The following is a 16,806-nucleotide window of genomic DNA, read 5'->3' as shown; positions in this document are numbered from 1 at the left end:
AATCTGGAACTTTAATAACTAGATCGATTGTAACAGTCGATCAACTAATCGATTAACTGACAGATTGATTCCTTCCCATCATGGAAATAGTTTATAACCCCTGCCACATCTTTGATCTCTCTTGTGCGTCAAGTCGACTTTGATAACTTTGAAAACTAACTGAAACATCTGCCAGGCAACGCGTTATTATGAAGCTGTCACCATCAGACTAACAACACCTGATGTATTTTCTGTGGGCTTTAATTGATAGTTTATCAGGTGGCCAAGCCATAGCAGCAGATGCCCCCCTCTTCTTCTCCGGAGGTTGTCAGGTACCAGGATGCCCTGTGGCAATAATTGCACCTGACAAATGAGCCTTGACAAAAGAATGGAGGGTGGTCAACCTCTTACTGATCTGACAGAGCAACTTAATTGAAACTATCAATCAGAGCCACCGTCCTCTATCTCTTCTTTTCTGACTTGCATTCTTTCCTGCATAATCCATTTCTCCCACACACAGCTGCAAGAATTTATCTCCTCTCTGTCAGTATTGCTGCCTCTCATGCTCACTTGCACACGCATATTAAGAGCCATGTATGTGCACAAAATCAATACAAGAATATTGCTTCTCTGCTGCCTCTCCATCCTCATCACTCCCCCTACAGTACACAAACACATTACTTGTTCATTACATCGTGACAGAGCTAATTAATACATCATTGCAGAATTTTCTGCTGTTTTTCCTTCAACAGCCTGCCTCGCTGACTCTGCAGCAGGTTGTGTGTTTAGCGCAGTGACATCTTAAAACCCCTGTGCAAAAGCATAGTAGAAGCTTTTTTCCAAATCACTACAGCCCCACACGGGATGTCACAGTCACTGTCAGGGAAGAGAGGATATAGTCAGAACAAAAGGAAATACCTCCCCTCGCTGGGGAGGAAAGGGTTAAGCCTATTACAGAGGACCAATCAGGATTGGGGGAGCACTGCAAACCTCCGCAGTAAGAGAGAGAGAAAGAGAGAGAGGGAACAAGGGAGAGAGAGGAGAGCGGAGCGGCAGATAGAGAGATACCAGGAGTGTGATGGTTTGCACTCCTATCCAGGCAGTTAGGGAGGGAGGGAGTGCAACAGAGAGTTGGTGAGATGATGAGTATTCGGAAACCGGTCCATATGGATGGATAAAAGAAAAAAGGGCGACAAAGGGAGAAAAAGAAAAATCCCATCAACATCCCTGTCAGGAATAATCTCTGTGGACTTGTTTTTCTCTGTCTGGGACTCAGGAGGGAAAGAACATCTGTCAGTTGTGTGACCCTCGTGTGTTCATCAATATTCAATCCCACTTCTTGGATTACTGCTGGAAGGAGCAGAAGATAAACCAGCAGTTTCTATCAGTCGACCTAGATTGTTGCAGAGCGTGGTGTATGGACCAGCTCCGGAGCATCTGTGTTTACCCTGCATGGTGAGCTTTGCCGTGTTTTGATGGGGCACTCTACTTATTGGTTTGATTTACAGCACTCAGCTGAGTACAGCGTATGTGACAGCATATAAAACTAAATGCCGAACATCTCAACAAATGTATCAGATTAGAGACCATCGGCTACATATTTTCTTGAATAACTTCAGTTATGATCTATTCTTGTCAGACTTTCATTTAAAAAAAAAATGGCAATGGTTCAAGTATAACCGTCTCAGTAACTGACTGAAATACATTCTGTCTTGTATTCCAAGTAAGCATCCCACTCTAAAAGGCTTTTGATAATGTGTTCATGCAATCCGATGTGTGTTTATCCCTATACTGTGCATATCTGTTTGTGTCTTACTGCTACACAAACACACACACACACACACACAAACACACACATAATCCAAACTGTCAGGCTCTATGACAGACAGAAACTTGATATGCAACCACGCATCTTTCTAACATGTATGATCCTCTCTCTTGCCTGGTACAGAAGCACGGGACTCATTGCTCATTTCTGCTGACATTGTGGCATAGTAAAGTATGGCATCCCTCACTGAAACAACCTTGAAGAATGACCGACATATTCCTCTGAAGAGATTACATGGATCACGTATAGTGGCACGCGAGGGGGCATCCATTTCTTTATGACAAGTACCCCCAGGAATTACACTGCACTAAAGCTCTAATCTAGTCGGTCCTGTCATGAAAATTGTATGACATTGTCATCACCACTGTGGCTGTACAAGTGACACACAATATATTACACAAAGCATTTTTCCTTTAATAATTTACACTATATACAACAAGAAAAGCAAAATATTACTCCAGTTAATCTTCAGTCTGAAAATGGGAGGCTGAGATGTAATACCAGTTGCTTTCGTGCAAGTCATTTATTAGTGTTACTGTTATGTTAATGCATTAGTAAAGATGTAAAGTGCATCAGGCGATGCACAGGAACACGATAAGACATCAGAGGCTTGTTGCTATGCTAATGAGAGTTTCCTTGTCGCCTCTCTACAGAGGATATGTTTATTATCACTAACGCATCCCCCACACTTCCCTCTCCTACTCCTCCTACTCTCTCTCTCTTTCTATCATCCATTACCCTATCCTTTCTCTCTCTTCAGGTCACTGTGAGAACGATGTCGGACTGAAGGACAGACAGATGATGTTACATGCAGCTCCTGCTTCCTAAAGTCCAGTTCTTGTCTGGGATCTTCTTTTTTTTTTGCAAATCTACATGGCAGGCTCTTTCTGCCTGATGAACTCCCTGCCACTAACTCCTGAGGATGACCTTCCACTGAATCGCTGAATCAACCCCCCCTCCATGCACATATAAATACTAGTGATCACCAATGACACAGTGATCACACATGTCACGGCGATTGGACACACATGCACTGTAATAATCTGCTCTGCTCACGCCATCCCCAGTGATTGAGGGTTCAGCATGTTGAGGGGCAAACTGGAGACCTGTGCTCGATTTACAAGTCAATGGCGGCTGGAGCCAGGCGTACAGAGACTGATGAGAGAGGTGGAGAGTGAAGGCCTGTTCCATTAGTGCTCCCAGGGGAGACATGGGCCTGGACACTGCTCGGACGCACTGACCTCTCCTGGACAGTTTTTGGACATTACTATGGTGTAAACTGGGGAATCTACCTGACAAACTGTGCCTCGTGGAGTACAAGCTAATGGATGTAACTATTTTTTGTATATACAGATCTGACAATACTATTCTCACTGAGGACAAAAAAAGCAAAAAGCAAGGATTTGGATCGTACTATGAGCAGTACATTCCAGTCCTGTTCAGGGGAAAGAGTCTGTGTTTCTTTGTTTTCTTGGTTGGCTGTGTCTCTCCTGCCTGGGAATATCATGAGATTATAAACAGGAGGTGGCTCCGACATCTTATCCCTGTTCCACTCATCCATCAGCGCTCTCACCATCACCAAACAAACGGAGCACAAATCTGAGAAACACTCTGTAGAGGACATTAGGCTATATTCTTTAACATTCACTGGGTGCAGGTGGCTGATTCCTTACTTTTCTTGCCATTGAGGTCAGGGGGGAAAAAAAGCTGGCAGCCCGTAGACAGTCCTTGGCGAGACGGACAGGTGCTTTTCTGGCTGTCAGCCTTTCTGGGAAGGACTAGCAGTGAAAGGAAAGGCCTCGCTGGGGGTCTCTGCTGGAGCGGAAACACTTTTCCAAAGGCTATGTTTGGATGTGATGTTTGTCTCTGTGGATGCAACATGGACTCTATGGCCTGATTACACAGCCCTGGAATTCAGATAGTGCTGGAGGGAAGGGTAAATATTACAAAATACCATTTGTTGTTCTCCATGTCATATAGAAGCCTGTTCAGATTGGGTTTATTTGTCTAGGAGGTTGGCTGATTCTAATATTGCTTGTGCTAATCAGTTATTTTTAATTAACTCTAGTGTTAAAGTATATTAGATTTTGCTCCTCCAAACCAAATGTTAATTAGAGTCCCAAACACCAAATGGTTTTTGGTGCAGTCATTAGTCCATCAATCATTTCAGTCCTGAACAAACATTCTGTATTTGAATGGCATCTCTGAGAGTTGGACACCTGCTGGTGATGAGGTACACATTGGGAGAACATTATGGCAATCATGAATCACCGCCTGTATTTTGACAATGACTAAAATGCTGCCAGAAATGTCAAGTTTAGTGACTAAGGACCATGGCCCAGTATTTTATCACCTACCCCCGCCCTGCAATACTACTACCGTCTACTTTAATGGCGTGTTCAACAGAGGCGAGAGATCTAAGCCACCACCACTCATACCAAGCCATTACAGCTGTGAGGTTATAAGAATTTAATTGGCTTCAAAGTGTTTCTATTATGAGCCTCCTCTGTGGATGCAACTGTCTGATGGAGGATGGCGATAACAAAAGTAGAAGCTGATTGAGGCGAGATGGTTAGTAGTTAGTCATGACTTTCGTGTAGTGGGATATTCTGAAAAAAAATGTCCTCTCTATTAAAGTGTCTGCTCTCAGAACTTCTTGTTTAAAATGAAAAGGCATTCTCATCATTTTAACTGGCAGCATTATGTCTGACTAGATTTCTAAGAATGTGTGTTTATTACCAATTTTGAGAAATGTAAAATTGCGGACCTCTTTTCGTCCTTTTTCTCTTCATAAATTCTCTTCTCTCTTCTTCCCACATGCAGGATAATGCATATCCTTCCCTGCCCTGAACAAGAAGCCACCATGAGCAACGTCACGGTCACCGACAACACTGAACCCATCAGCCGCACCATGAGTCCGGCAACTCCCAGCCCGTATCCCTATCCTGTCAGTTTTCAGGTCTCCCTGACTGGCTTCCTCATGCTGGAAATCCTCCTGGGCCTGAGCTCTAACCTCACTGTCCTTGCCCTCTACTGTATGAAGTCGAACCTCATTAGTTCCGTCAGTAACATTGTCACTATGAACCTCCATGTGTTGGATGTGCTGGTTTGTGTGTGCTGCATCCCCCTCACCATTGTGGTGGTGCTGCTTTCCCTGGAGGGAGACACTGCTCTCGTCTGCTGCTTCCATGAAGCCTGTGTCTCCTTCGCTAGTGTTGCCACTGCTGCTAATGTGCTCGCCATCACCCTTGATCGCTACGACATCTCAGTTAAACCAGCCAACCGGGTGCTGACCATGGGCCGTGCCCTGGCCCTGCTGGCTGCCATTTGGGTGCTATCCTTTATTAGTTTCCTCGTACCCTTTATTGAGGTGGGCTTCTTCGCCCAAGGCCACGCTGACCTGAACCAGACAGCGGTGGAGAATGTCGTCCACACTAATCAGTACTACACAGAACTTGGCCTCTATTACCACTTGCTTGCTCAGATCCCTATTTTCTTCTTTACTGCCGTTGTCATGCTGATCACCTACTCAAAGATCCTGCAGGCACTCAATATTCGCATTGGCACACGTTTCCACGCCTCACAGAAGAAGAAGGCTCGCAGGAAAAAGCGACCATCCATGACGGCCATGACAACGCAGCAAGAGGCCACGGATGGATCCCAAAGCAGTGGCAGCCGCAACCCCACATTGGGTATGCGTACCTCTGTCTCTGTCATCATCGCCCTGCGCAGGGCTGTTAAGCGCCACAGAGAGAGGCGAGAGCGCCAAAAGAGAGTTTTCAGGATGTCCCTCCTGATTGTGTCTACCTTTCTGCTGTGCTGGACGCCCATCACAATACTCAACACAGTCATCCTGAGTGTGGGCCCCAGTGACCTAATGGTCAAGTTGAGACTGGGCTTCCTGGTCATGGCTTATGGGACCACTATCTTTCACCCTCTACTCTATGCCTTCACGAGGCAGAAGTTCCAGAAAGTCTTGAAAAGCAAGATGAAGAAGCGAGTGGTGTCGATCATTGAGGCAGATCCTACTCCTAATAATGCCATTATCCACAACTCCTGGATCGACCCAAAGAGGAACAAAAAGGTGACATTTGAGGACAAAGACGCCCGACAGAAATGCCTGTCATCTGAGGACGTGGAGTAGAGGAACTCATTATCTTTAGGATCAATTAAAGCAGCTAAAACTGACATCAGGTCATGATGAAAAAGGGAAAATGTTAATCCAAAGCAGTAATGTAAATAATATGTGCAATAGAATGTACAAAAACAAGAAGTGGATAATTTATTACTATTTATTGAGAACAAAAGTAGGTTTCATAGACACACCATATACTGTACTGTAGATATTGCATGGCTTTTTGTAACGGTAGCAACATACAGTACTTTGTGTACATACATAATATGTGTACAGCTTAAGGTAAACAAGGTATATTTAGAGAGAGAAAGTAGGAATTGTTATGTATATGTATATTTATAATAAATTTTGTGTTCACTCACATAACGCAGCAAAAGGCGTCCTATTCTCCCCTCCCCCAAGTAAAGTGTTTGTGATTCTGTAACAGCTGTGAGATTACTCCCATTCATCACCATGCCACTTGTTCTGACAACTTACCCTGCAATCCCAAGTGACCACTGACCTTATTGTCTGGGAGCCCTCTGAGGGAAGGCCCTCGCACTGAAATACGACTATAGGTGTGAGGATGCAACAAAGACAGACAGGTCAAACATAGAGAGATGGAAAGGAAGTAGCAAAGTAGTGTATGTTATGTTGCTATAACTAAAAACCTATGGGGGTACTGTTCACGATCACTGCTTCTACGGTTTAAGAACTCTTACATTCCACAGACACAACACGACACCGTGGTTCTCATCGCATCGTTTGACATAAACCAGATGTAATCAAAGCCTTGTCTGTTTCACTTTAACAGTCACGTCTTTGAGCCAAATGGAAAATCTACAGCTGTCTTATTTTGGTATGATGAATTGAGCATGACTTCACGGTGGGACAGGGACTGTGACAAGGACAGCTTCACGTCGAACACAATGAAAATAATAAATATTGTTTTAATTCTCAAAAAGAGCAGAATCCGTAGATGTTACCTTTTTAGAGAGAAGTTATTAAATCAAACTAAAGGGAAATGGTTGTGTTATCAAAGTGTCTGTTTTTAATAACGCTAGTCTAACAACAAGGCTCTACAGTACACGTAAGCAAATCTATAACTGCAATAAAGAACTACTGCACAAAATATTAAAACAATATTAAAGACTAATAAAAAAGTCTGTTTACAATACACAACAACACATAATGAAGTTCTTCTTTGCTGCCTGTGTACGTCTACCAGTAGTGCGTGTTCTCCTTTGTTGACAATGAATAAGAAGATGAAATTGTATTTCCCAGGTGGCTGCTACTGGTAGATTATAATGCAGCCAGCCTTGAATTTTGGCTCAACTTATCTACAAACCAAGTTTGCCCTAAATAAGTTTGAATAATTTATTCACACAGCTGCAGAAGAATTTCAGTAGTGGGAATCTGCAAGGGGAAAAACTGTCAGCTTATTACATTCAGTCCGCACTCTAATACTGAATCTAGATGCAGAGTTACGATATCCATTAGCATATAAAGCCATGCTTAGCTAGCCTGTCGGCTCTCTTCATTACAATCCCAGGGTCAAGGATTACATTCTGTCTAAGATCAGGATAGATACAATGCGTTCACATGCATACATAAAGGCACGCATACACAAATGTATATGCACACTGTACTCCTCGCACACAGTATATCTCAGTGATGAGCTTATTACGCCTTTGCTGTCTCAGGTACAGTAGAAAATTGAAGAGCCCTTTAGATCCTGAGAGCACAGGGCTGTTGGCTACCAGAGCGATTACACAACCTCGATCAGATGCTTCTCTGGCTGCCAGTGTGTGGTTTTGTAGCACAACAGAGAGGGCTGATATGGGAATATTGATGCAGGCGAGGTTCTTTATGACCCTGCTGTAAACAGGCAGCGTGCATGTCACGGTGCCTCGAGGGCATGTCTGTGATTGAGCGTGGAGATAGAGATCACAGCCAGCAACAGATTAGCCGACGGGGGAGGGAAAATGACCTACAAGATGAGAAACTGAGCCACAGGATAAATTTAACAAATATGTATATGAGTCCAACTTTTAGAAGGAAAACTTTAAAGGTTAGGAATCAATATATGAATGTACAGACGTATTTCTGTTACCGCTGTAACAATGATTCACAACTACCGGCTGTGTTCCAGTCCTGGTGACAGATAATTTAGACCTCTGCTCAAATGTCAGGTACTATTCCAAACTTCATCAGTGCTACTAGAAAAAATCATTTGTATTGATTGCCTTCTAAAATTACCTCTCAAAGACCAATACTGTTTACACCCACTACTATTATTTGAGGTCACAATTTGTTTTCCATCCTGAGGTGCAGCCACACTGACTAAGCCTAAAAAGGTCTTTCAAGCACAACAAACATAGACTGTTGTTCTGACTGAATTGCCATTATTCAGTCCAACATTCACTTCTTGTTAGTCATTTTCTGTTTGCTCTCACTAAGCACTGCGACTGATGTATCAGTTCTCTTGATGTCATTCTCAACCGAAGCTGTGCAAGTGCTGAATGGGACCACCTAACTTCAAGTTTATCATGTTGGTTGATGTAAGATGATGTTTTTGTTACATGTTGAGTAAAGTTGTTTTAACTATTTACCATTTCATTGTCACACCAAGCTTCATGGTTGTAAAGCTTCTTTAACTTGCTCCTCATTAAGGCCTTCAAGGGAGAAACAACAATAAATATTGAATCTCTCCTTATTCCTCATCTTATATTTCCTCATGTACCAGAGGGCAAATCTAAAATCTTAATTTTTTAATAATATCTAAAAGTCTCTTCTAGTTTCCTAAAAAAAAAATGCCTTTAACGCATGGTGGTATTCTCAAGTGCTGTTTCTGGTTTGATTTACAGTCTTATTAACTCCACCTTTTTTCTTATCAATGTTTGTTGCTATATTTGTTTGGATTCTGGCTCTGGCACAGTTCGATGACGTTCCTAACATTGGTCCTAGCTATAAAGGCAATGACTGGCTGGCTCAGTCGTATCTCCAACTGGGGGAAAAGTCTTTCATGTGAGCAACAACAGAACTCTCAAACACAAGATTTTAAATGTGGGCCTGGAGCCAAGCCAAAACTAACACAGATTCAAAATCAGAGCGGATTCACTTTTATTTATAAGAGCACGACTCTGTCAAATAGCTGCAAGTTGTGCTCCAGGATACACTTGAAATATTCAGCTTAAATACAAGATCTGTACCACAATATTATCTAGAGCTTTGGGGTATATTGTAAAATTCTGTGGTGAAAATAACGGCAATGATCTGCTACCTCAATTTTGTCTCAATCTATGATTTATATAATATAATTAAAATATAATTTAATTTTAAAGCTGCATTAAGCAGTTTTTGCAAAGGCAAAGAAAAATCAACGGAGCGTTCACATAATCCTGCTTATCTTTTTATAACAGGGACATATTGTTTAAATATTACAAAATAAATAGGCTATCAAAAAATATAGATTATTGAAGCTTAAAAGCAATGTGACATCCACAAACATGCTCTGTTTAGCATGAGACTGATTGACACAAAAGCCGTTGTGAGTCTTCTTTTTCCTTTTTCTTCTGTAAACACAATATTGTGATCAACAGAGTGTCATCTACCCTTATTGTAATGATTGCTACTATATTGGCTTCAAGTAGTTTCATGTCTTTAGTTGATGTACGACCACTTTTATTGATGTGACATTTACAAATGGCAACAAATGTCAAGGTCAGCTATTTAGCATATTGAATAGGTTAGCAGGCCACCGCTATACACCTCTAACCTCAGGTGACCCGAAGAGAAAAAAATAGGTCAATACACTAGCACAGTCAATAGCAGAGGTTAACTGATGCTTCACTGTGAGCCTTATTAGAATCACTTGACCCTGGCGTGTCCTTTCCCTTCGCCCCAATACTCAATATCAAGGCTGCTTCTTGCTGCTGTCCCTACCACATACATTATGTCCTTGCCTCTCTCGCTCAATGGCTGCTTCTCTTAGGCAGCCGTCCCCAATTCAGATGCCATCTCTTCGGGGCCCCTCTCTATCCAGCTGCAGACACAGAATAAAAGCCTGGGAAATCACATTACTCTGTCCGTATGGAGCCTCTATTGGATTAGGTCACCGAACACTCAACTGTAATTCTGCTATCGTAGAGAAGAAGAAACTGAATTGAGCACACCAGTCAGCACAGCTTGACAAATTGCTGGTTGTGGTCATTTTCCAAATGTTACTCTCACTAAGCCACATTTCGAGAGATGGAGGGACACTTTATAGAGTTAGAAGATATATGACTCTGATATACAAGCAATAATCTCTGTACAAGAAAGGCTAAGCCTCCAATAGAAACCAGGAATCGAAGGCAGACGGATACAATGGCGTATGACCTCTACCTGCTGTGACCTTACCGACATCATTGTGTGGTATTGGAAAAAAATAACACACCAGTCTGCCTTTAAATCAATGCTGTGTAGATTATGGTTCTCTGTTGCTATCAGTAGAGTGCAGATGTTTAATGACACATAAAGTGCACTCCTTTATTATCCAAAAGAATTCTGGGGGGTAAACAGGGACAAGCATCTTCAAACGCATGCTTAAGTAGTGAAATAATGTGGTATTATAATGTAATCATGGATTTCATATGAAGACAAATTGGCCATAGCACAAGAACTGCTCAACATATCATGCATGCTTTCAGTAAGAATTTTACATTCGGCAAAATGTGCCATTATTCTGTGAAATCTTAATCATCCTCTTGGAAATGTGGCTCAGACAAAGGGACCGACGAGCATATTCTTATCGCTCTAAACCAAAAATGTGAAGGACAAAAAGAAGTCAGGAGTTTTGTGCCGACATGGCTGCATGCCCAGTCCCTGCACCTGCCAGTCAGTGTGTGTGTTTGTCCTGTATTTGTAGGTGCATACTGCAGCATGTGCAGCTATGCCCCTACAGTATGTGCGTGCAGCCGTGTGTCAGTCGAATTGTTTTATCAGGCAGTGACAGAGTGTCAACCACTGTGTGTGCAAGGGGAGACGGCAGAGAGAAGATTGCTGCCCTCCAGCTCCCCTCACAGTGATGACTACTGTCTGGTGATTATACCACCACTCTTCTCTCCACATGAAAAAGATATGAATGGGGCCATCACAACAGAGCTCACCAACACAGCCTGGCAGCTTGAGTCTGAAACTACATGGTGAGCATTTGTATTCACTAAAGCCAAAATAGACTATTATATTTGAAACTGATTCCATTCTCCTCCAAGTGTCCTCACGTCACAATAGAATTGCAAAATAGCAGAAGTTATTATGAGTTTCCAGAGCTCCTAAAATAAAGCTCCCATTCATTTTCTGCATAGACAATGTCGGATGGACTTGAAACCCATTATGGTTGAATAATCTGCAAAAGATGAGCACTAGCTGACGATTTAACAAGTTACTAGCCTGTGTATAGAAGGAGGGAAGTGTGAGGCTGTTCATGTTTCTTATCAATATGTGTCCTGAGTGATCCAATCACAAGTGGACAGCACATCAGTTCACATCTGGCATTAACATACATCTCGACATGCGTCTTGAGTGACCACTTCCCCATACAATACGCAAATAAATACAAAATACAATGGTTTTTTTTACACAAATAAAGAAATATCTTCATGTATAACATTTGCTGTATTAACAAGAATGCCAAAATAGTTCAGAATTTGTTGTAAACAGCATTTTGCAAAGTTTACAAAGTTTATCCTGATTCCACAACTCACAAAGTTGAGCAATTTGTTAAGGAAGTCTGGGGATTTTCTCTCCATGGGCATCAAATAAGTTGCATATATTGGTTCTAGTTACTGTATTTGTAAAAAAATTGTAATGCTTACCAACAATAAAATGGTGTCTTTTTCATAAATTTAGTGGAAATGAACAGCTGCTAAATGTTGGGAGGTAAGACGCACTTTAGACACAGAAGCAGATGTGCTGGTGCAGAGATTCTGCGACAAACTAACACAGTTTACAAGGAAAGAAACAACAAAATGTAATGCCTTTTACTGCCAAATTTACAGGAAGGCATGAATAATTTTGAATGTGTCATGGCAGAGTTTTGCAAAGTTAGTGAAGTTGTTCCTCACTCAACAATTCTTAAAATCAAGCGATTTGTAAGGGAGTCTGGGGATATTACAGTCGCTAGTTCAAAGGTTAGTTGAAACTGAATGTGTTCACAGACATCTGCTGTGAACACTGGCAGGTTAAGAGAGTCCAAACAGTTAGTCAGTGAACCAAATGTAAACCAGACAGTGTGTAATCCATTGTGTCTGCTGTTGTTGCTTCTTCTTGTTTCACAAGAGGATGTCAGTTGAGTAGTGCTGTCCACTCGGGACTGATGTTTATATCAAATGTGAACTGCATTTCCCCTTACAAAACCACCACGCTCCGTGCTTAAAATTCTGTTGTGCCACCAACAGCAAGTTGAATTTTAAGAAAACACTTGGTAGAAACCTGCTTTAACATTCAGCAGATTAAATCACTTCACTTTCAGTTTTTAGGTAAATATTAAAGAAACTTCGTAACCACTATTTAAGGAAAATAATTCTTTGTTGTGTCTCCTAGTTAATATTAGAAACAATATTAACATGTAAATTTGTATTGGACATTTATCTTCTCTTCATTTGTTTCTGGCACACCACACACAGACAGCTGATTCATCCTCTATCCAAAGTTTTCAATCTGCCTCCTCTATAAAATCTGACATATCTCTTGCTGTATATGAATCAGCAAAGTACAAACAAACTTCTGCTCCTCAACCAGCCTTAAATACACAGAAAAATTGTATGCTGCTTCATCATAAACAAGATGTTTTTCCCCCACATCATGATGCAGGGATCTGACCATATCCCTAGATGCACAGAATTATGCACTCTGTGCTGAAATAAATGTTAACCTCTTTGATATTGAACATTTTCCACCCATCATTTTTGTGGTTTGCACAGTTCACCGCACAACAACTCCCCCTCAACTCCTCTTACCGTAGCTCTCTGTGAAACTGAACGCGCATCTTGAAATAGCGTTGCTGGGAAACAGTCTATACAGCACAGCAATTGCTAATATACTGTGAATTCATTATCTGGCCTTATTCTCTTATTCAACAAACACAGTTATTATTATGCCAGATATGCCCATATATCATAATCTAAATAAGAGACATTGTTTGTACAGTAACACCCACTGTAAGTAGGTTGAAGTGTGGACTCAGCAGCCTCAGTATCAAAGTCATATCCTCCACATCTAAAGAGATACTTTACATTAGCATTCAAAAGAAACATGATTAATGGTCTGTTCTATATGTAGCTATAGCTTGATGTAGCTTAATGAAGTTTGAAAAAAATGGTTCAAAGAGAATTGTTTCACTGCTGGCTGACTGGGTACATTGATTTTATTTAAATTTTTTTTCAAAAGAAATGATTTGATGCTGTAAATGTTGTTTAATAGAGAAATTTGCATATGTTGAATTCATTAAATGATCCATTTCAAAAGGATAAAATAACCAGATGGAAATATCTGGGTTTATTTTGCTACCACAATAAAAAGTCAAACAGAGAGGTTCATGAGTCACAAAATGCAAATAGGCAAAGTCATACCAGTGATAAGTCATTATAACTCTCTCTTAAACAAGCCCAAGTCAAATCTCAAGTGACTATTGACTGATATTAGTGTATCACAGATATATCTTATCGAAATATATTGTATGTGGGCCAATAACTAACATGAAATTGCACTACAAATATGCCTTTTCATAGTCTGTCCACCAGAGAGCGCTGAGAAGTCTACTTTTCAAATGTGAAATATTCTGCGCAACGCAGTTCTTGATAAAGTATCGAAGTCACGCCCCTTCTGGTTCACTCCATGGGGCCTTATTTCAGAAAAACTTCGTATGGTAGTTAACAATCACCAAATCCCGTAACTTAAAAATTGTAGACCTGGTCCTGAATATTAGCTAGCTCGCAAAACTTAGCTTTCACATTACTGCTGTTGTCAATATGACCAAATTAATTGTGATTTTCATCTTTTTTTGTACCTTTTCTGTGCCAAGTTGGCAGCCATGTTGGTGTTGGTGACATGTCAGTTGCCAATAGAGAGATAGTTAGCTTAAGGTTAACTGAAAGTTAGCATATGTAGCAGCAGCATCACATTTTAGTTAATAAATAAAGAAGACACCTGTGTGGATGCATAGTCCTTCTTGATGAGCTTTAATCCACATGTATAATCGGAGTCTTATAACTTCAGTTCTTCTGTTGTTTTTAATGTTTGTAAAGTTCCTGAAACCAAGGTTGTCCCCATGATGCAGAGCCAAGAGCCCGACAAAGCTTAGTCGGTGTGTTTGGGCTCCATCGCTGGCACACCTGTAGCAGGTAAAGTCCTGCACTAGCTTCTGACCTCAGACCCACCTGCACTATCTCGGCATGCCCCACCAACAGTCAAGGAAAGGTATTGCAGCAGATGTAGAAATACTGCTGCTTTTAAAATCTTGTACCACTGGAAAATTAGTTAAAGCGTTTCTGTGCTCTGTGGGGTCGTCTAAGTTTGTTGCAGGCAAGTTTCCAGTCAAAGAGAAATTTACTGTCTTCTTTCAAATAGACCAAATACAAAGTAAGTCACCCTGCATTGTCCAGGGAGATGATGGTCTGGTTTCCTTAGCCTTAATTTATGATTTTGGGCTTTGAGCTTCAGATCTGCAAAAAAATGTAGCTTAGAGTATCCAGACTGGGTAGAGGCTGTAGATGAGGTTTGAGATCGCTGGACACTTCGACACTTAATAAGTCTATGGTGGAAAACGTTGGGTGATTTGGAATAATGGTCTGGCTGATCTCATAAGTGATGCTTCAGTATTCAGCTTTTGTGCCCCAGGCCCTTTTCTCGCAAACCAGTAGAGGATCGGGCTGAAGACAGAAGTCTTCCGACAATAATATCAACATGTCAGAAAACAAACTGCAGTTGCAGAAACAAAAGCTCTTAGTAAGGTCAGGGGCTAGATGTCTCAGGGAGGCATTGTTCAGTGAATGTGAGAAAATACTGAGTTTGGGTGATAAAGTTGGCAGGAAACTGCACCTTGAAGGAACTTTTAAATCCAACTGACTTGTGCTCGAGCAAAGTTCTGTGCCCTGGATTTTATTGGGGTGCTGTATCTCTTCAGTTGTGCAGTAGTGTCAGGGACAGATCGTATTGGTAGGTGGGTGGTTGTCTCAATGCCCGACCTCTAGTATGCGATGAGGTGACCTGTGGCTCTGTGACTTGCATTTCGATAAAAATCAGTACCTCTAACACCATGTTTTATCCACATGGTAACCAACCATAGGCCAATTTTGCCAGGAAAGATCCCGAGTACGTGAGCAGAATAAGGCGCCCTTGCGGTGCCTGAGGGTCCACTCTTGACACTATTAGCGACTCACATGGAGAGACAAATATGGGACCAATACGAAGCTCATGACGGGTCACATGGACTGCACGGACTGAGCTGACTGACTTGTTCACAAATGAGAGTAACATTGAGCATGCCAGGCCATTACAGTGAAGAAAAGCACCTGAGCCTGAAGGCAAAGCTCTCAATTTATGAGTCGATTTATGTCCCAACCTTCAGCTACGGTCAAAAGTATGGGTTGTGACTGAAATGATGAAATTGCGGACACAAGCAGCTGATATGAGTTTCCTTTGCAGGGTATCTGTTCTACCCCTCAGGGGCAGGGTGAGGAGCTCAGATATACACGAGAGACTCAAGTTTGAAGATGCCTCTCTGTGGAGTTATTCTGGGTACAAACAGCCAAGTGTAGACCCAATTATACACCAGTGATACTCACAGGACCTGTAAAACTTCTCTGCATAGCCTGCTGTTTCTGTGCATTTGATGTGAATAAGATTAAATGGTTTGAACGCATTACTCTTATTTTAGCTTCTCTTGACTAAAATACTTCTTATTGTTTTTAACATATTTGAATAGCTCAGCTCCTTGCTATGTTTTTGATATGCTCACTGATGACACACAGGACAGATCCCTTAGATCACTGAGCAAAGGGCTGCATACCTTGAGCAAAATCTCGGTCACCTGGCAAGTAAGTTTAGCCTATTAAGCAGACAGGAATTTGTGCATGACCAAATTTACCTGGAATCAAAAAAGGAAAAAGAAATGTTAATGAAAACAATCTTATATAACAGTTAAGATAGCATCCATGAAGTCCATATTCATTGTCACACTGTCTACTTTACCTACCATGACAGAAATGTATGTAGTGTACATGGTAAGACAGTAAATAAAAAGGATGGCGCTCTCACTCCATCACACACACCATCACCGTGGCCTGACCATCTGCTTATTGCAGGCATTTTGCTGTAATGACTCTTCAGTCTCCTGAGCTGCGACCTCTGAGATGGTGAGGAGAGGAGAGCAATCAAAGCGTATTCACTTCTGCTACAGTCATTTGCCCACACTCAAAAAGCTATCACAGGGCGCAGCTGTAAACATTTTGCTCCTCGGCACTCCCAAGACACGCAGTCAAAGAGGATAGCAGCTATCAGTCTCTTTCACAGAGGAAGCCCGTGTGAATACACTTCTGCGAGCTGAATGCGGTGGAGAGGGCAGAATACACAGCACAGTCCTTGGAGCTGAATTCGGTTAAAAAAAACCTCATTATTTAAAAGGAAGAAGAGTGTACGGAAGGCCACGTTCAAGAATTCCCTCAGTGTCTTTTGTTGATGTGCAATAACCAGGCAATTTATGTGTTTATGAGCAAGCCAAGATGTTTATGTTCCTTTTTAAAAAGGCGCACAAAAACACAAAAAGAGCCTCCCTTTCCAGTCTTTTTGTAATGAGTCTATATCCGCCATGTCAGTGACAGCTGGCGTGTAAACCGAGCCTTTT

The 16,806-nt window shown here is 41.6% G+C and overlaps 1 protein-coding gene across 1 annotated transcript; it reads left to right on the top strand.

The window, feature by feature from the left end:
• Window positions 1-1,066: 1,066 nt before the first annotated feature.
• On the top strand, window positions 1,067-8,530 carry LOC141001783 (G-protein coupled receptor 22-like). Its single transcript, XM_073472953.1, has 3 exons — window positions 1,067-1,434; window positions 2,568-3,743; window positions 4,631-8,530. The coding sequence occupies exon 3, from the start codon at window positions 4,635-4,637 to the stop codon at window positions 5,949-5,951; it is 1,317 nt and encodes a 438-aa protein (XP_073329054.1). The 5' UTR covers window positions 1,067-1,434; window positions 2,568-3,743; window positions 4,631-4,634; the 3' UTR covers window positions 5,952-8,530.
• Window positions 8,531-16,806: the final 8,276 nt, after the last annotated feature.

Source organism: Pagrus major, chromosome 8 (genome assembly GCF_040436345.1).
Source record: "Pagrus major chromosome 8, Pma_NU_1.0".
Classification (NCBI taxonomy): Eukaryota; Metazoa; Chordata; class Actinopteri; order Spariformes; family Sparidae; genus Pagrus; species Pagrus major.
The sequence above is the reverse complement of the archived record's forward strand: the minus strand, read 5'-3'. Positions and strand labels throughout refer to the sequence as shown.